Source organism: Mus pahari, chromosome 2, assembly GCF_900095145.1.
Source record: "Mus pahari chromosome 2, PAHARI_EIJ_v1.1, whole genome shotgun sequence".
In the NCBI taxonomy this organism is placed as follows: Eukaryota; Metazoa; Chordata; class Mammalia; order Rodentia; family Muridae; genus Mus; species Mus pahari.
This window is the reverse complement of record NC_034591.1, coordinates 33,036,067-33,057,765: the sequence shown is the minus strand read 5'-3', so window position 1 is coordinate 33,057,765 and position 21,699 is coordinate 33,036,067. Positions and strand designations below refer to the sequence as shown.

The following is a 21,699-nucleotide window of genomic DNA, read 5'->3' as shown; positions in this document are numbered from 1 at the left end:
ATCTTCAGCAGTATGCTAACAAGAACTGTGAATGTTTTGTATTCATTTGATCCTGTGCTTGATTTACTTGTTCATACCTGCTTTATGGAAACACAGATGGTTTTTCAAGAGAAAGGGTTAATATTTTCCTCCTTAAAATATTGATAAATTTTGCCAAAATCCTTACATATTAACTGTAAACATCAAGTGACATCTATCAATAAGGATAAAAGAACCTTATATGACAAATTCCTATACTAAGTCAAAAATAGAAGGTTGTAGTTATCAAAACAGTAATCTAAGATCCAAACTCTTCTACAGATCCTCAATGAGAAATATATCCTAAAGCCAATATGTTTTAGAAGCACTCCTCTAGGTGTGTGCCTAGGTATGGTGAAGCCATCAAAGGGTGTGAGTTACAAAAGGGCCCTGAGCAAAAACAGTGAATTCTCCTAAGAAACTGAAAATTGTTATGGTTCAAGAGCAATTATTTACATATAGACAATCCACATCATTTCTCTGTAAATATACCTGACATTGCAATAAGAAAAGGCTACCAGCTATGATATTCTTGTGTAGATTTCTAAAGCCATGCTTTCGGCTGTCTCTACTATGAAATGGAATCTCAATAACCTACAGGCAAAATAGAGAAATATAAAATTTCAGAAACAAATTTGTAAACTATAATGAATATTTAGTTATTATTATTACCCAAAATAGGTAACTAGAAAGACTGACAAAACTATTAGCCATAAGGCAACAAAATAAACTTTAAACAACTTTCTTATAAATACAAGAGCTATATAAATAGAAAATCTAAACATAAGTAATAATCTAAACTGATTAATTTCTTAAGTAAAATTTGATATTTAGTTTATTTTATAATTAAAATCATGAAAATTATTGAGGAATTAAAATAGGTATAAAACTATAACAAAGCTTTATGCAGGTTATTCTAGAAAAACCAGCCTTCTACAGGTTAGTCTATGTGGGCACTTTTCTAAGAAATACTTTGGGATCTCATGCTAGAAATATCTTCAGGACACTTACATATAGGTTCCATTATTTACCAGAATATTTAAATTTTTTCACTAAAACAAGAAAAAGACATTAACCTATCCCACATATTTGATCTTAAAATGACTTATAAAGCTTAGCCTGTTAAGCAATAGTATCAAATAGAAGATGTTATTAAAAAATAAATATTTTTCTACACCTTTACAAGTGTCCCTGAGTATTAATGTGAGTCTTCTTCAGAGGTTCTCTATTATTAAATTACTTCTGTGACTAGTAACCTAAACATGAAACATTAGATATGCTGACAAAAGTAACCTCAATAAATAGATATAGAATAAGTGCTAAATGCTATAAAAAATAAACTGAACAAATGCCCAATCTAAATATTAACAAATATTCATAAATATGCCAAGACAGCATGGAACAGCTCATGCTACAACCTTAAATAGTGCCATACTATCTCCTCAAATGAGTTTTCCTTTACCTAAAGATAAGAATTAGGATAGCATTGAAAACAGGCAACATTCTTCATGGGAATAAGAGCAATCTAGGAATTAATCAGCGTTTATCATGTAAGTATAAGCTTTTAATTCATCTCTGCTAACATTGAATCCCTGAGAGTTTGCTATACATTATTTAAGAAAAACAAACCCACAAAATTTATAATAAGCTTAATTAAAATAGACAGTTACTACTCTGAAAATCTGTAAGCAGAAAAAAATAAGAAAAAATAAATAAAGCATAAAGAAAATCTACCGGTTTAAGATACTTCAATGATATGAAAAAAAAAAATGGTGAAGTAAATTTTGTTGACATAAACACAATAACAGAAATGACATAATTAGTACAGTTCTGCATGTGATGTAACATACATCTACATGTAAGACATCAACTCAATCTTTCTTTTGGAAAGAAAACACATAGGCACACAGACAGAGACACAGATATGTTTAACTGAAGTCTTGAACGTTGCCTCTGGACCAATGGGCAAGCCTAACTTGCAGAAGAACTTCAATGGCAGGACTGAGTCATTACTGTTGCTTCAGGATAGAAATGTTTGTTCTATGGGGTAAAACGTTTGCGTTTATTTTTACTTCTTTGCAGAAAATTTGCTTATTAAGGATGTGTTAGGAGAAAAAGTATATTTTACTGTCACACACATAGACCAAAGATTGATAACTATACTGATGACTGCTACAGCTGATAACTTTTAAAACAACTCTCTGAAAGTCTGAGAGAGCAAAAAAAGATTTATGTTACCTTCTTCTAATGTATGCAAAAGCCTTATTTCAAAACTGTTTAAGAAAGAGCCTCTACTTTCCTAATCCACTCATTGCCAGTTAGCATTGATGAACAGAAAGAAAATAGAAATGGGAATAGAAAACTATCATTTCCCAAGTCTACAGATAGAAAAATGTCTCTACAAACTTTCCTTGGAAATGGGGACTACAGATCCTGGAGAATGTTGACAAATAGTGAATAATTAAAAGTTTGTTGACCAAGTGAATAAATGTTAAATTCAGGGTGTTCATTCACTCCTACAACTAAATAAAAATTCAAGGGTGCCACTTAATAAAATAAGTACTGATTTAGAAAATTCCCTTTCCCCAGACAGACAGATATAAAAATTGGGTTGCTCTACCTCATTACTCTTGCTCTGAGATAGGGTCAGGCTATCATTGGTCAGTTCCTCATCATCAGCACTGTTTCTGCTAAGAACTTTACTCTTCTTCTTCTTGCCACCTGCTTCGCTAGCAGGGCTGCTATGATCTTCATCATTGCCCTCATCATTCTCATCTTCCTCACTCCCACTTCCCTCATCTTCATCATCCTCATTGTCGCCATCACTGCCCTCCTTCTGAGATGCCGATCTCCCCTTTCTCTTTACTACAGTAGGTCTCCAGTCATTATCATCTTCACTGTCNTAATCATCCATATCATTCAGTTCTTCCATGGATACAAAGTCCAACAGGGGACGGTTTCGACGAAGATTCCATTTCTTGGGTTCACTGACTTGTTCCTCCGTGGTGGTGGTGGTGGTGGTGGTGGTNGNGACAGAAGGGGAGGTAACAGCAGGAGGGCTTGTGGCCGGTGTGGTGCCAGCAGCAGAAGCAGCTGCACTATCAGATACTGTTGCCTTTTCTTTGTCCTTCTCCCTTTCCTTTTCTTTCTCCTTCTCTTTCTCCTTTTTCTTTCTAGGTCTTTCTCCATTTTCTTCCTCTTCCTTCTTTTCCATTTTAATTAACTGTTTGTCTGCTGGCATTTCCTCTGTAGAATTTTTAAGCTGTTCTTCTTTTACTTGAATATCTTCACTCAGTTCTTCTTCTAAAATGTTTTCCTCAGAATCACTACAGGAACCTTCTCCACTGTCCTTTGAAGGGTCTTCACTTCCATTACCACTCCCTTCAGAATCTGTTGAAAATATGAGAAAAAAAACCACACATATGTATATACATACACACACACACACAACACTGACACAAATGAAACCACCAAAACTTGTGGATAACTTGCAAAACAATATAAACAAATCTAAGGCAAAGGATGGTAGACATTCCCAACCTCGTTAAATAATAAGTCAACAAAGTTGATATATGATTTAATCCAGGATGAACTAATGAAGATGAGAAATGAAATGTATGTTAGAATATACCTTGAACATAGTAACACTGATTTATATCAAATAGCTAATATCAGTATAGTGACCTAGAGATAATTATTTATTTTCTAAATGTATGTTTTAATGAGAACTTGACTGTAAATTAATCATAATATAATTTATTATTCTTTTACATCCTTCGTTCATGTAATATGCATACTTAAACTAAGAAATCAAATTTCAAGCAAAACAATGTTAGCCCTGTAAAACTATCTATTAAACTTTTTATCTATCAAAACAAGCAAAGATCTATGATAGTCAACTTGTAGCAGATGTTTGATCAGTACAAAGGCAACAATAGACAATACCAATGACACGTAAAACAATGGAAGATGAAAGAAGATTTCAGTCTTCCTGATAAATAGGATACTGCTTGTATCATGTGTCATGTAAACTTTCTAAGTTCCAGCTACCCTTGAATGGAAAATGCTGACAAAGAAATCAAACTATCCTAAAATGATCAGCTATCTGCTACTGAATAAATAGGCTATGGTTATTGAGTAGTTCATGCAAGCCTTTAATTAGCAACCTGTTTCCATTCCCACCTAGGGCAGCAGAGTCCACAGCAACCCAGCACTACTCTTATTCTAATCTTGTCTCACATAAGCCAGCAAATAAAAATTTGAAATTTTTGGACAGGAGCATAAATAGAAGTGGAAAAAGAAGAGGGAGATGAGGATTTGTATACCAACTGTAAAGTTTATAGAAAAACAAATTTTCTGCATCTATAATCAAGAAAATAGAAACACTAAAATAGCATAAAGTATTATTGCTTCCATACAATTTTAATTTCTTTGAATTTAACTTTCTTTGACCTGTAAATTTAACTGGGAATTGAAGGTTCAAAAAATTAATTAGTAATCTAAATCACCTAAGAAGCCCCATATACACAGCTAATAATCAAACTATCCTATGTGTTAGTTAGGTCATGTAAGAAATTAAAACAGATTTTGAATGACTCAATGAAATTATTATCAATCTCAAGACTCAGCTTATTCAACAGTGTTATGAAGAAAAACAAAACCACCCTTATTCTAAACAAACTTACACAGGGCAAAAGTGCACTACTATCCAAGCCAATCAATTCCTTATGTTTCAGACCTCTGGAGCCAGGTATGTGTGCTTAAATTTGGAAATTTTCACATTTTATGCGTATAAGGTACTATTCTATAATCAAATACAATAGTTCAATGATATAAAGTATAAGTATTTACAGAGTATGAGATTATGAACAAATTAAATTGATTTTAACAGGTTTTGCTATTAAACAAGTCTCTGCCAAAGTTAAATTCTTGTAGATCTCTGAGCTTTTTGGATTTAAAGAGTATGGACTCTATCATTTCAAAGCAAAGTGACTTGTTTTCAGCTCAAGAGTTCTACAAATCATTAAGAAAAATTGAATTTTAAATCATTCATAATAATTAAACCTAACCTACAAAGAAAAACCAGACCTACCTAAAATCAGCAATAATTTCTACAATTTTTAAAATAATGGTCTTCTGAGAAATAAGCAGACTCCACTAAATATTTCAAAGGCAAGGAGAGAACCCTTGTGCACAGCAACTAAAGAACATTACAACACAAGCAACACTGAAATCAAGAAAGCTAAAAAGTAGACAAAAAGGAAAGGTCCTATTCTTCTAGGTCAGCCATCTAGAAGCTATTTTAACACAATAATTTATCAGTCAATTAAAAAAAAAAAAAAAAAAAAAAAAACTAAAGCTCACTAGTACAGATTCCTGATGAGAAGCCAACTTTGTAATACCTGGTAAACTTTATAAATGTCATGGATTTTGTGAGTTTATTTTTGATGTCAATACTCATGCAATTACTGTCAAATGTAGAGGTAAACATATTCTTTGATTTGTTTTTGTTTTATAACCATGTCTCAGAAGAGTGCAATGTTAAGATTCAACTGTTTTACCTTTGTATTTGTCAATATATTATTACAAGAACATGGCATTTTTCTCTAAATACAAATACTAGCCCAACTTTTTAGTCACAGAATATAACATCTTAGTCATAATCTAATCTAACAACAGGACCACGGTCTTGGGAATATAACTTTTTCAAAATTAGTCATTTTTTGGTACATATTCTACCATATTCTACATATTCATTTGAGGAAGAGATATTTATTCATAATCACAGATGAATAACCACAATGAGAAAACAAGGTCCACAACTGGCTATATTTTTAAAGGCTGCAAAAGAAAAACATTTCTATTTCCATGATGACAAAAACTACCCCCATGCTGCCTTCCAAACTTAACATTTCATGTGGAAGAAAGGAAAGAAGAGAAGGAAGAAAAGCAAAGAAAGAAGGAAAATGAATAGTGTCATTTATCCAGATATTCTGAAAATCCATCTTATACATAAGAACAGAGTTAATTAATCCCACATCTACAATAAACTTTTTAACATATAAAAATATCTTTAAAATTAGACTCCTATTCCTAATTTAGTTATAAATTTAAAAAGCAAAAACAAAAAACCTTCAAAGCACAAAGTATGTCAGGATCTCTCAAAGCAACATTCATTTCAACTGTTAAGGAATTTTTTTTCAGTTACAGAATTAACAATATACTTTCAAAAATCCCTTGGCAATATTCAGAATAATATGAATGCAATTATCAACAGTCATCAGTATCATTACAAAAAAGCTCATTTTTTCTTCATGATAAAAAACAAATACAATCAGTACAATTTAGAGATTTAAAACTGAAATATAATCTCTGCCCAACAATTCCATAAACCTTCTTCTTTTCATAGATCCAGAGCAACAAGAATTAGCACCATAAATAAGCATAGTAAATAAGGCATCACCAGTCTTCTGGTTAATCCTGTGTTATCCTGGAGTCACCTTTAACTGATTCTGAAGCCCATCACTCAACCCAACTCATTCTCTACTGACTCTAGTTACAGATTCTGGGTAAATTTAAACTAGAGCTTCTCTAAGGACAACTCTTTCCCCAAAGACATGCATCCACTAGGTCCTAAAAACATCAGCAGTCACACAGCAGGTACAACATGTAGGGAAGACACTACAACACTACAGGCATCAAGTACAAGACAAAGATGCTATAAACACCATAAAGATGCTATAAACACTATACTACACAGAACAAACCTCTACAACAGGATTAGCCAACACAAAATGCCAACAGTACCAAGGTATTCTGAGAATCCCACATCTAGAATAAGATCTCCATCTTCTCACTATTTTCTAGGTATGTTCTACCCCAAATAGAAATAACATTTCCATGTCTCCATACCTTTAACATTTAATGTTTCCCTCACCAAAATTGTTTTTCTCTAAATATTCTTAGTTCACACTCCTCCTCTCATTCCTCAATGGAATTGATATATATCAATCTGGTCTAAAATAATTCTTTCTCCTGACTGAAATTATACACAGAATCAACCACCCTTGTAGTGATTTCACCGTAACATTTGGAAAAGTATTGAGCGGAATGCTAATGAATATAATTTGACCAGGTTAACCAAAAAGAACTACCGAAAAGAGCTACAAACACCTCAACCTGACTCTTCCAGCTAGATTACTTCTAGGCACAATGGCTACACTAACTAAATAACCCATCAAAATCTAGTTAACTCGCTTTGCTTTATGTAGCAAAGAAAGGAGGAAAGGCCAGGACACCACAGGTTTATACTGTTAATAAGATTACTAACTGCTCACATCTTCAAAAGCATTCAATTCAGATAAATAAAAAAAAAAAATTATCTCTAACCCTAGGCACAAATCAAATAAACTATTTTATTTAAGCTAAACTATATAATTTCCAATATTGGGCTGGTTTATACCTACAAAAATAAGTCACTTGCATATGGTTCCACCTAACATTTCTACATATGGTTCTTCTGTAGGCTATTATTTTAAACTGTGCCTTAACTTAGGACATATTTATTTATTTTCCTCAACCAACTATGAGAGGAAATAGTGCTGATCTAGCATATGTCAATATCTCCTCTCTGAGCACCAACCCATCTGAGTCAAAATGGAAAAGACTCACCTGCCATTGACTATTGTTTTAAATGAAACTATTTTCCACTAGCTCTTTTTCAGAGTAACAAGCAAAAGCTACAAAAGTATACTTATGACCTGAAATCTTAGCTCACATATACTTGCCAGGAGCCAGGGCAGTAAACAACAGGGGATTATATGATAAGAGGCAACAAGTAGTATGAATTCTTGAGTTCTTTTAGGGATCAAACATTAGCCAAATATAACATCCCTTCAACAATAATTAGTATATATTAAGATCTGGAATCTTGGCTTGGTTTAATACCATACACTCTTTTTCAGGTAGCTTATAAACTTATCTCTGGACTATTTCATCCCTTATAAAGAGAAATGTCTGGGAATGACTCCACCTTAATAAACAAAAAAATAGAACTATCAAACCAGGATTTATTGAAACCAAATCACTTTTGAACATTTACAGAACGTAAACATAGGAGCTTGTTTCATTGATTCCTGTCTTTTAAACGGTAACAACTTAACAGTTTAAAATCTCACCTATGCACCAGTACTACCTTTCAGCAAAGAATACTCCTGTTAGTCATCCCTAGGAAGATGACATTTACCTCCTTCCCTTTCCTTTCTTTTCCTTCTTTGAAAGTACCAAACATCAGTGAATCAACTACACAGACGATAAAGAGCTGCAAAGTAAACGTTAGAAAACAGTTAATCGAGGTAATTTTATCAAGTGTTGACTGCTGGCTTGAACTCATCAGGTGCCAAAATTGCCAGGCCATTTTGATTTGAGATTCTATCAATCCACTTTTAGCATCTAAACAATGAGAAGACTTTTTAGTCAGACCCACTGGACATCAGTTTCTGAATAGCCTCATGAGCAGTCCTTTAAACTCAGTACCTCTATGACTGTAAAGGATTATCTCCTAAATGAGCTATTATAAAAGTTAAATGAGATTCTGTAGCAAATCATAATGCAAATTCTGTTTGCTGATGCTGTTAAGAGTAACACAATACAAAGGAATTTTTTGTTTGTTTTCTAAGACAAGGTTAGACTCTGTAGCCCTGGCTGGCTTCCAACTCGCAGTTTCTCCCCAGTGCTAGGATTAAAGGCATGTGCCACCAGTACCTGGCTGATAAAAACTAATTTCATCTCTTCTCACCACCTTTAAAAAGAGAGATGAGCGTGTTGGAGAAAGGGAGCAAGATGTTCCAAACTCTCAGATTGCCTGATGGGATAGTAACATGTAAGAGGGGCTGGTGCATGATGGGATATTAAAATATGTCAGAGGGGCTGGAAGTACAGTCTAGCAACAGAGCATGTGAAAGGCCCTGAGTATGCCCCCAGTGCTTCAAGAAAAGAACCATGGAAGGGCTGAAATCAGAAAGGCTTTTTATCTTATACTTTATCTAAATGTTTATCAATGGGAGAGAAATACAAAAAGTTCTTAATGTTCATGTGTTCACTGATGCTTTGCAGATATAACAGCCTATTATCATTTTGTTTCTCGGGTTGCTTTAACTGAAACTTAATATATTAAGTGCACATTAAGTACACAGAAGAAAATGCACAAAGAAAAATCATAATGTTCCCTTTCTGCTTTTAAACTATGTGAACATAGAAGTTCATCATCTCTTTATATCACTAACTAGAATAAGCAAGCACTCAAGGCATAGTACCACTGGACCTGCTGTTTTAAAGCACAAGGTTTCCTTGGGCTTCATTCTGTTAGAGAGCCCGTGCACAAAAAGAACTCCCCTAAGTATGCCAAGGGGGCTGATATGGGAGTAACACTGCTCAAGGATATTGTGGTCCATATTATTCATAATATAGTCTTCTACATCTGGGGTACCTCAAGTCTTCACTGGAATATATAAGCATAAATATATTTTAGGGTATAGAATGGGAAAAATGTTTCTCCTTTTTGAATAGGCTCCCTCCCTACCAGCTAATCATCTGAGTAAATATGGACGGAAGCAGAAGCCACAGTAGGTTCTAATGAGAGGATCTTAGGGAAATGTGAGAAATTAAATGATCAAAATAAATGGTTTGTGTGCACAGTAAATGAACATTTTAATCAAAAATCTCAAAAAAATTAAAAAGTTAAAAATGCAGTGAACCGCAGAAAGCTGTGAAAGGGAGAGAGAAAGAAAACATTTACCTGAAGCATCTCCAACTTTAAAATCACTGTCATCTGAACTATCATAATCAAGAGCTTCCAGGAGAGAAGCGGCCAAAGGCTTCACCTGCCTCCTCTTGGAGCTGCGATCCACTGTTAAGAGAAAATATTACAATCAGCTTACAATCTGGGGGAAATAGGAATGACTTGGTTGACTTCTCCACACTGGGCTTGGGGGCGCTGGTTGCAGAGGGCCTGGTTGTCCCTGAAGTTAGGCCAGGACCAATTCAAACAGCCCACATGCTCGCAGACCCCTGCCTAACTTCTGACCACTCAGTAATCCCTCACTCGGACAACGTCCGGCCACGCACGGCATCTCGGAAGCCACGGGACCACGGAGCAGCTTCCACCGAGGGTCCGGGTGTCTGTCTGTCCTGCAGGACCCACCTGGCCCGCCCTGCTCCGCGCCGCCTGACGGGAAGGAGAAGTGGAGAGGGGCTGAGGCCTCGGAGACACTTACTAAGGAATCCGTGAGGTGGTCGTTTGGAGACCTAGGGAAGGCTGTGAGAGGCAAGGCAGCGGGGCCGCGCAGAGGGCCAAGGAGACAGACCGGAGAGCAGCGACTGAGGCAGGGCGGTGCGCCGACCGAGCAGGGGCGACCCCGGGGCCGGGCTACCGTCCCTCCCCACGCCCCGCGCCCGCCCGGCGCCCCTTCCCCCGCGCTCCCCGGCCAGGGGCGCCAGGCCCGAACCGGCCGCCCTGCGAGGGGAACTGCCCCGGTGAAAACTGGAAATAAAAAGAAAACTTTATTAGCCTGCACCAGAAGCAACAAAAGACCCAGAATTTTCCACAGCCTAGGGCCGACTGTCAGAGACAATAGGGAGAAGAGCGACCCGGATACAGCTCCGGCAAGGAGGAAGTGAAAACCGCCGAGAAACGCCTCCCAGGCTGCAGAAGAGGAGGGCGCATGCGCACACTCGCTCCCTCGCAGGCGCTCAGTAACTTTAAGAAGGTTCAGAGATTCTCTAATTCCATCCATCTGCCTAAGAAGGAGTCATTGATGCTGGGAGGGAAAACTGGAACAGCTACTATGGAAATCAGAGGGGAGGTTCCTCATGGAGCTGAGAATCCATCTACCTCAAGATTCCACTAAACCACTTGTACTGGCTGGTTTTGTATGTCAACTTGACACAAGCTGGAGTTATCAAAGGAGCCTCCCTTGAGGAAATGTCTCCATGAGATCCAGCTATAAGGTATTTTCTCAATTAGTGATCAAGTAGGGAGGGCCTAGCTCATCATGGGTGGTGCCATCCCTGGGCTAGTAGTCTTGGATTCTATAAGAAAGCAAGATAAGCCAGCCAGGGGAAGCAAGACAGTAAGCAGCACCCTCCATGGCTTCTGCATCCACTTCAACCTCCAAGTTCCTACCCTGTGTGAGTTCCTGTCATGACTTCCTTTGGTGATGAACAGCAATGTGCAAGTGTAAGCTAAATAAACCCTTTCCTCCCCAACTTGCTTCTTGGCCATGATGTTTTGTGCACGAATAGAAACCCTGAGTAAGACACCACTCAGAGGTTGATATTTGCTCATTCATGTCCATTGCTGCTCTCTATATAATCACCAAAAATTAGAAACATTATAGATGTCCATAAGCTAATGATTGAATAGTGAAAATGTTTTATATTTATACAATGGAATATTATTCAGCTGTTAAGAAAAATAAAATTTGCAAGAAAATGGATAAAGATAGAAAAAATTATCCTGCATGAGGTAATGCAGACTCAAAAAGACAAATTTTCCGTTTTTCAGTGTTAGGAACATAAGACAACTATTTTGTGTAACTCCAATAAGAGCTAAGCCTCAGAAACAAGGCAGACGGGAGCCAAGCCCAGGACTGTCCTTAATAAGCTAATGAACAAACCTGAAGGCGAAGTTAAGGTGCTAGTGAAGCCGCCCCAAAGTATAATGGGGGTGGGGAATACAGAGAAGACAACTAACACTAAAGACCCCTGCCACACCCACTCCAGTAGTGACTCAAATTATGGGTTTGAAAACCTAGACGCAGTCCTGAGAAAAAGAGTTTCAAAAGAAACGCAGCCTCCTGGAGCCCTGGCATTTCCAATAACCCATATACTCAAACCCTATCCTCACGTTAGTATGGTGTATCATAAGTGAGCCTCCACCCGTGTTCCAATGTCCTAAATTATCCTTGAAGACAGGAGCTTGGAATTCAGTAGGATTCCATGAAAAGACTGATGAAACTAATTAGGCATTACAAAGAACAGAAGCAGAATAGCTCAGGGCAAGCTTAGCAAAGCATACTTTTGGAATCTTCATTTCATCCAAGTTACTTTCATAGGCAAGTATTTACCAAGACCTAGGAAATAGGGGGGGTTGTGGTATTGCATTATTCATGAGAAGGTCTGCTAGAGCAGACCCCTGGTGCAAGCTCACACAAGGCTCAAAGGAGTAGCACAAATTGTGACGAGGGTGTGAAACTCTTACCTGTCTTTAGCTGACCCTAGGCAGAGCTGCTTTATCTTTACTGTAAACATTACCTGGCACCTATAAGTCCTTTTGAAGTCATTCCTCTGTTTTGTGTCAGATAACTTCAATGTACTTTGCCTGCTATTGTAAGACTTTCGTGGGGAGCCCTTCCCACTTTAGTCTCAAGAAGGCGACGCCCAGAAACCACGTATAAACCATCTTGATGTAAAAACACTAGGTAGTTTAATGGCGGAGCTCTGGGCCAATGCATACCTCACGAAGGAGGTAGAGGCACCGACCACGTGGCTGGAAAGCTGGGGGTTTTTTATAGGGGGAGGGGAGGGGCTAGCAAGAATTGGCACGATTACACACGATTGGCTCAGCAGAATGATTACAAGTCAGTAAGTTAGGATGTCAGGAACCTGAGGGGCAGGTCAGCGGAACATCTGGTTACTGTGTAGTGGCGGGCCTGCTCAGACTTGCCCAGGCCTGCTAGGTTCCCAGCCTCAGGCTTCTAAGCTCACAAAACAACTCTCTGGACATAAGTTACATGAATCCCAGGCCTTAAATTTCATTTTAAATTTCATTTCCCTTCACTATGACATCCTACCCCTTTATTTTCTGTATTATTTAAGATTGGTGTTCACTTTGTGAAAATACATTCAGATTCTACACTCTCTCTCGTGTGGACTCTGTCACTCGCTCATCTGCAACCAAGACCCGTTCCACACAGATAGGAGACCCCAGTAGTTAGCTGTGATGAATAATCTGAAATAAACTCACTCCTATTCACTACACCTGGGAGGAGCACTAAATGCACTCCAAAAGCAAGTTCTGTGTTCTCAAGAAACTGAGCTCACAAGACTCTTGTCTTGTTTTCTTGTAGTCTCCCAAGCACTCAGAATTCTCTTCAGCAATTCTCCTCACTAAGAAAACCCCATTCTGAGGTCTTTGTTACAACAGAAATCTACCAGTGTAGAGGCTCTTTAAGCAAATACAATATGCAAGGGTGAGACAATGCCTCAACTAGATAGCTTATCTCACCAAGTAAAAACCCCAGTACTACTGTAGGACCCCCTTTCAGGGATCCCCACTCGAGTCTTGGGAAAGGATCCACCCAAGGAAACGCAAGAGACCTTCTTGATGCAAAAGCACGAGGTAGTTTAATGACGGAGCTCTGGGCCGATACATATCTCATGCAGGAGACAGAGGTATCGACCACGAGGCTCGAAAATTAGGGGTTTTTATAGGGAGAGTGTTGGGGGCTAGGAGGAATTGGCGCAGTTTCACACGATTGACTCACTTGAACATCAGCAAAAAATGATTATACATTAGCTGAATGGTACGTGCAAGCCAGGATGTCAGGAATCCCAAGGGCTGGAAGCTTATCTAGGTCAGCAGAACATCAAACTATGTCATGAGGGCAGCGGGCAGAAGGAGGTGCCGGCTCAGGTGGCTTATGACTCAGCCAAGATAGCCAGGACAAGTTCCTGCATTCTTCTTTTATCTTATGGCCAGTCAGCCCCAGGAATGCTTTAACAATGGGCCTGCCCAGTCATGCCCGGGCCTGTTCCACTATGTTCTCAGCCTCAGGCATCTAAGCTTGCAAACAACTTTTTCTTTGGACTATTTGACATCAGTTACATAAATCAGGCCTCAAATTTTATCTTAAATTTCATTTCCCTTCACTACAAATGGGTTCTCTCCTGTTGAGTCACTGGACAGATTCCATACGACCCTTCAAGTATCACATGTTGGGGCCTCCCAGCTCTAGGTTGCCACTGGACCACCTGTGGTTATAACCTTCAGATCTGCCAAGCTTTACTGTTTATACTAATCGCTGTCCTTCAAAGCCCAGATCCACCGGCGGAAAACTTCAAGACTTGCCAGAGCTGCTCTGCTGTCACTGTGTCTCCACCACCTGCTGAGAAGACAGTTTGATGTCCCAGAAGACAACATCCTTTGGACCCGCCCACAGACATTCACCTGTGCTTTCAAAGACTGGGGCTGGGGGCTGGGGTTTTTCCCACGCTATATAAACTGAGTTCCTTCAGTAAATTTTGAGCCTCAATCAGAATATTTTGTCCTGGCTTCCAAATTTCTCTCGCACATTCCATTTCAGCCCAGCCAGCCTTTCAGGATGAACCCAGACCGGATTAAAGTGAGTTTTACTGCAGGCAGAAACTCAGAATCACAGACTATTGTTACTTGCTCTCTACAGCCTGATAGCAAATCCCTACTGCTGAAGACACTACTTATGTTATTGAACACAGAGACATTAAACTAGTGTTCAACTAGAAGCTTCATCCCTAATGGCTAATGTTAAGGTGTTCTGCACACTATCAGAGGAGGAGAAATGTAATCATCAATATCTCCCAACTACAAACACTGAGATCTAGCCACAAACAAAAGCAACCTGCCTCCAAGATATGCTGGTGCAATAGTGGCACAAAGGCTACAGGAGTAACCAGCCACATTTTGATTGGAAGACATCCATATAAATAAACCACAGTAGTATTACTAAGAGGAAAAAAGAACATAATACAAGTATGGCAAAATTCCTCTCACAATTATATTGTAGTTCATTTGTCTTTGGATTTTGAGGGTCAGTCTTGCCCATAACATCCACCCTGATCTTGAAGTCATAGTCATTATTCTGTCACAACCTCTTAGGTGCTAGTGTGGAAGGAAAGCCTTTTGGGGTACTGCTTGGCAGGAATCTGACATTGGCTTAGGACAAAGAAGTGGACTTCAGACAGGAATCTGACATTGGCCTAGGACAAGTAAGCTCAGGCAGAAATCTGACATTAGGGCAAGATAAGGCAAGAATCTAACTTTAGATTGTGATAGGGAAGTAGGATAAGGCAGGAATTTTAGTCTTAGGGTGGAACTAGGCCTCAGGCAAGATTTTTGGGCTTGGACGAGGAAGTGGGCTCAAGTATTTTGGTCATTATGATAAGCCCTTTTTAACAACTATCAGGAGTAATCTTGCTGCTTTGTTAGTAGTTCCTGCTGCTTTGCTCCTTATTGTATTGCTTGCCCAAAGTTCTTTCATGTAAATAAAGTGGTATAAAAAGTGTGTTGGAAAATTAAAATTTGCCTTCAGTCTCAAAATTGACTGGGGTCACGCTACAATGTTGTCTGTCTTTTTTTCTTTTTAATCCTCACTCCTGCACTGGAGAACCTGTTGACTGACTGAGCAGGCTTGGTCATGCTAGGACTACAGGAATATGCCACCATGCCCAGTAAGTTTCTCAGGTGTATATCTATACCAACAGAAAATAGTGTCATGTCCAATTATGAAAATTGTTTAAGATTCTTTTTAAGTGCATTAAAAATGAGGATGTCATGGTTTGAATAAGCTTGGCCCAGAGAGTGGCACTATTTAGAGGTGTGGCCTTGTTGGAGTAGGTGTGTCACTGTGAGTATGGGCTTTAAGACCCTCATCCTAGACGCATGGAAGTCAGTATTCTGCTAGCAGCCTTCAGATGAAGATTTAGATCTCTCAGTTCTTCCTGCACCAGGCCTGCCTGGATGCTGCCATGTTCCTGCCTTGATAATAATGGACTGAGCCTCTGAACCTGTAAGCCAGCCAGCCCCAATTTTTACTATTAATGTTGTCCTTATAAGAGTTGCCTTGGTCCTGGTGTCTGGTCACAAAAGTAAAACCCTAAGACAGAGGGAAATAAGTACTAGATAACTAGATAAGGCAATCATTCAACAATTTCATATGCCACATTCTATCTTGAAACTATTAAGATGTTATGATCTGCAGCAGTCTTAACAAATTTTGAGCTACTCTTATACTGATATTAGACAAAGGTTTGAATGAAACCAATTAAACTCATTCATTTGTTCCACAAATACATGTTGAATGTCAGTATGTTTAGAATGGGAAATGAAATGTTTTGAAAAATTGTGAAATTTGTAGACATCAAATCACCAAATGCAATGAGGAGCAAACTCTTCAAAGATATTTTCATTAAAACATATTTAATGAATACCATATATAGTAATTTAGGGAATGTACCAAAATGATTATTATCTTTTCCCAGCCACAATTTAGGATACAACTGAATATATAATCATGTAAATTACTGTTTGTTGCTCTGGACAACCAGAGAAAGAATATACACATTAAGAGAGGAGGAAACACAAAGAAAAAAAGCATTCTAGAGCAATTTATATTTATACTCATACACAGAAAGTTTAAGTATGCATCTAAACTGGGATGGGTGCCAAGAGTCAAGGGAGATACTTTTTAAAAGTACAGAAATTCCCAGGGTTAAGAGTATGCTGAAACTAAAAATCTGATTGGCACACTAATATGTTTAGGTAATAAAAAAGAAATAAAATTTTACCCTTTAAAATAAAGATTTATTTGATATGGTTTGGCTCAAAAAGCAGGGAAAACGCTATTGCCAATAAAATGAAGATATTATAATGAGAAATAATTAGAAATAATTAAATTATCACATATGATCATATATATATATATATATATATATATAGTCTGATCACAATCTATGGGCAACAAGTACTTCTTATAATAGACTATCAAGATGGAGCAAAAAATAAATAAAAATAAATAAATGGCCTGAGACGATGAACTAGAAAGAAATGCCAAAAACAGCTAATATGTATATTTAAATATAATAAATATTAAATGTGTATTTAAATATTTTATATATGTATGTGTATGTGTGTGTTTGTGTGTGTGTGTGTGTGTGTGTGTGTGTGTGTGTGTGATGAGTAAAAGTCCAGAGTTTTAAATTCATTGTCAAGAAATACAGCTTCTCTGTTACTCAAAACTAGGATTTCTCAGTGTAGGCACCATGGATACTTTGGGCTAGATAATGTAGTGTAGAAGATGACCCTGTGTTTGTAGATGATACAGCTTTTCCCTCTAGCAACATCATGCCAAAGCAGCTCACCTTTATTCAAGTTGTCATATTTCGAAACGTTTTGCCAAATGTCCTTTGGAAAGAAAAGCCAACAGTAGTAACCTCATTCATGCCTCTGAGAATCATGCTCTAATAAAATAATTGGGCAATGCCAACAGCCAGTGAACTTCAATCCGCAGGTTGAAATTTTAGACAAGTTTGTGAGCATTGAATATATTGATTGGTAAGGAGGCTATCTGAAGAACTGAGACTAGGTTGCAACATCAAAGATTTCTCTTTGTCAGTGTAATTAGACTTTTCCTTTTTGTTGAAATTGGACTCATATATATCCTGCTCATCTGTATTGGTCTGAGTCTCTTGGAAATGGGACTGCAGATGTGATTTGTGTTTGGCCCTAAGAAGAGATTTGGAAACAGAAGCCGACAGTAGCTAATTACCTGTAGTGTAGCAGCAAACTGTAATAAAAAAAAAAGCCTATCTTATTATAGACATTTTAATGCAGGGACTTTTTTAAGTTATAAAGACTTTCCAAAGGATGCAATGCTGGAGAGTTAGATGTCACTTTGGCACAATGTAGAGTCATCAGAGAGGAACAAGTCTCAGCTGAGAAAATGCCTCCAAATGATTGGGCCAACTGAGGTGGTAGTCCTGGGTTCTATAAGAAAGCAGGCTGAGCAAGTTATATGCAGCAAGTCAATAGAGCACCCTTCCATGGCTTTGAATCAGCTCTTGCTTCCAGTTTCCTGCCCTGTTTGATATACTATGGTCTGGAAGCATAAGCCAAATGAAGCCCTTCATCAATCACTTGCTTTGGTTAAGGGTTTCATCACACCCAGAACCAGCAATTTCTTGGTTCTCTGGATTTGTCTCTGGTTTGTAAAGTATCTGGGAAGCTGTTTGAAGGTACAGAGACTTGGTGACCTGTTTATTCCCAGGAGCACTCTCAGCTGCTGGTAGATTTTGCACCTTCAATGGTACAAAACAAACAAACAAACAAAAAAACAAAAACAGCTTAATAGTTAAGCTTTATAAAGCTTTCTTCTTTATGGCCAATAGAAAAACAAAATTGTACCACATTTTCTATCATTTATAAGGAGGATGACCCTTCCTTCAGGGTCCATTCAAATATGCTCCATTTCTTCATGAATCTTTATGACAAAAGTAAATATTTAAATATTTGCCTGTGCTTATGACTACCTGTATATGTACGGAATGTGTTTTAGTAGGATTGACTTAGATATACATATCTCCACAAATTATTTCTTAAGGACATCTAAGCTGTTTCTATTATACTCTAAAAAAATCTTTCAGCTCCAATTCCAAAGCCACTTCCACATTTTCAAGCATCTCTTCCAACAGTGTCCAACTTAGGATTGTCAATATCTACACTAGCTTTCTAAGAATGCTATAAAATTACTTCATAGCAGATGGCTGAAGATAACAAGAAATTATTTTCCCACAGTTCTAGAGGTCAGTGGTCTGAGATGAAGTAGTAAACAAAGCTATTCTCCCTCTAGAGACTCTGGAGAATAATCTATTTTTTGCCTCTTCTAGTTCCTAGTGGCCCTTGGTGTTTCTGGGCTTCAAACAACAAATGCAATCTCTGTTTCTCTCTTTACTTGGTCTTCTCTGCATGTCGATATAGATCACCTTCTTGTAAGAATATTAAATATTTGATTTAGGACTCACCCTACTACAATGTGGCCTTATTACATTAAGTACAAGTACCCTAATTTCTCAAGTAAGTTCGCATTAGGAGGTTCTGTGTCTTCATGGATTTGAGGGAAGCATAATTCAACCCATATACTGTAAATTTGTACAATCTACATCATCTGACATCAATTAACTCTTCTAGCTCTAGAAATGAAAGCCTGAGAAACTTAAATCAAGTAAATGTATGCATATTTTACTAGGGCCTCATAGTTTGAGAGAGCTGATATTTCTTTGCTAAAGCCGATAAAGTCATTCTGGTTGAGATTACAGAAAGAATGAGCTGATTCTTTTCATGTGTTCTCTTTATTTATATTTATTTATGTGTATATGTCTTTCTGTATGCCTGTATGTCACATATGTGCAGGTACTCCAGGAAGGAAAAAGAAGTCGTTTCATCCTATAACTGGAGATGCAGGCAGCTGTATTCTGCCAGATGTGGGCGCTAGGTCCTCTGCAAGAGCAACAAGTGCTCTTAACTCCTGAGCCGTGCTAAAGTAACGTCTATTTCCTGTTGTAACTGTCATCTCCCAGGCTTATTGCTTCAGTCAGCTAACCTAGGCCTAGTTCTGGAAGCTTCTAGCCTCTGTAGAATCCTATCTAGGCCTAGAATGTTTTCAGCCTTTGAGACTTATTGCTGAATAAGCTCACCCTTTCCTGTTCTTGGCTGACTCTGGCTGGCTGGTTGAACTCAGCTGTTCGGGTTCAAAATTCCTCTCCAAGATGACTGATTCAATCAGGCTTCTCTCTTGGCCTCTGACTAGATTGCTCTGCTTAACCTCTCTCTGTAAAGCTCTCCCAGTAAAACTGCCTCCTCTCTCGCGCTACCCTTCTCTCCCAAGTACCTTCCCTTTCCTCTCTCTTCTCATGAGAGTTGGGCCTATCATATTCGGTCAAACATTTCTGTGACTCCTCATTTTGTCTGCCATTCAATTAAACATCACTTTTAAACATGGGTGCTTCCTCCTACAAACTAACTTTACTTCCATTATTTAGGATTAAAGGTGATTACTAAAAGCCTGTTTGTATTCCAGCCAGAGTAGCCATGTTGCTAGATTAAAATCCCTCAACATGGTCCCTTTTCTGTTTAAAACAAACAAACAAACAAACAAAAACAAAAACACTGCTATCTCTTCAGTCCCAGTGATTTAATTGTACTGATATGCATTTTCATTTATTATGGTTTGCTTCTTAGCTGTCCCCCAAAAGCTCATGGATTGAAAGCCTGGCTCCTAAAGCAACAGTGTTTAAAGTCTTTAGGAAGCAAGTGGATCATGAGTGAATTAATCCATTTCTGATTCATAGACCCATGGGTGTGAGGCATGAAGGAACCTTGTTACAGGAGTGAGAATTCTTTGCTTCCTGGCCACCATAAATTGAGCAGCTTTCTTCTGTCACATGATTCTCCCTGGTATACTGAGTTACCTGTGGCCTAAGCGCAGCAGAATCAAGTGAAGAAAACTTAAATTGAAACCTCAGAACCATAGAACCTTTGCTCTTATTAACTATTTTCTGTACTTTAGTCACAATGACAGAAAGCTCAGAAAACAGGATTGTACCCACAATAATGACCTTAAAAAAATTAACCTTTATTTTTAGTGTTTGGGTGTTTTGCCGACATATGTGTCTATGTACTATGATATTGAAATTAATAAAAATAAAGAGGAATATATGTAGTATGTTGTGCTAGACTATTTAAACAACTGTGGAAATACAAGATTTGGATTATCATACAACTTTAAATGGAAAAAAAACTGTGTGCAAGCCCCAGACAATCTTAAAACAGACACAAGTGGAAGAGCTCGCATTGCTTAAGTTCTAAATGTACTCCAAAGGTACTCATTCGAATAATCAGAACAGTGCGAGGCATAACAACGGGCACAGAGATCAGTGGAGTGTGGTAGGTCCTACAAAGCATCTCTCACGGCTGTCATCCAGTGGTTTTCTTTTCACTTCTAAAAAGCAAAACAACAAAGTTTTAAAAACTACACTTGATAAGTATGATGGCTTGTGCCTCTAATACCATCACTCAGAAGTGTGAGGTTGGAATGGATTGGGACCAGCCTGGACCACAGCGTTAGTCCAGGCCAGTTTGATCCTGTCCCCCAAATAAATGAAAGTCTACCCCTTTGAAGACAGTTTCTCATATATCCAAGGTGCACTTTGAATTCATTATACAGCCAATGCTCACACTGAACTGCTGACGCTCCTTTTACCTCCCACACGCTGAGATGACAGGCCTGTACCACCACTGCTGGATTTATACGCATTCATATATGCAGCTCTATTTAAGTTAAGAAACTATAAGGTGCAGGTACTTATAGCACAGAATGTGATAAGGTGGTATTTTATTAAGTACAGGGGTTTAAATCTAAGATCTGAGACATGCTAGATGTGTATTCTACCACTGAATTAAATCTGCAGCTCTGGTTTTATTTCCTGGAGACAAGGTGTCACTATGAAGACAAGAAGGGCTCAAGTCTCAGGATTTCTTGCCTAAACCTACGCAATTACTAGCATGTTAGGAATGAACCACCATGTCCTACTGAATATGCTAATTTGACATATAAAAACACTATGAAATCATTACCATAATAAAGCTAACTAACATATCTCTTCAGATCACCCTTTTACTGTTTGTTTCTTTGTTTATTTTGAGACAGAGTAAAAACACTATAGCTAATGCTGACCTGGAACTTCTGATGTAGTCTAAGCTAAACTCTAACTCAGGGCAAGATTTCTAAAGCAGCCTTTATAGAGCAGAGAGGATCATACCTAGCCACTCTCAGCTACCTTTTTTTTCCTTTTTTATTTTAGTTTTTTTTT

At 38.0% G+C, this 21,699-nt stretch overlaps 1 protein-coding gene across 9 annotated transcripts in view; it reads right to left on the bottom strand.

Moving 5' to 3' along the window:
• Positions 1-21,699, bottom strand: part of Phf14 (PHD finger protein 14) — a 169,153-nt gene that overhangs the window by 136,486 nt on the left and 10,968 nt on the right. For 4 of the 9 annotated variants that reach the window (XR_003843299.1, XM_021190299.2, XM_029535671.1 and 1 more), the window contains exons 1-3: positions 10,293-10,693; positions 9,815-9,925; positions 2,639-3,408 (exon numbers count right to left, since the gene is read on the bottom strand). Coding sequence is in view for 6 of the 9 variants with exons in the window: in XM_021190299.2 (XP_021045958.1) it covers positions 2,639-3,408; positions 9,815-9,925; position 10,293 (882 nt within the window). In the remaining 3 variants the exon portion in view is untranslated. Of the gene's footprint in view, positions 1-2,638; positions 3,409-9,814; positions 9,926-10,292; positions 10,694-21,699 lie in introns of those variants that run through there. The other 5 variants (XR_003843301.1, XM_029535674.1, XR_003843300.1 and 2 more) reach the window with 4 other exon arrangements.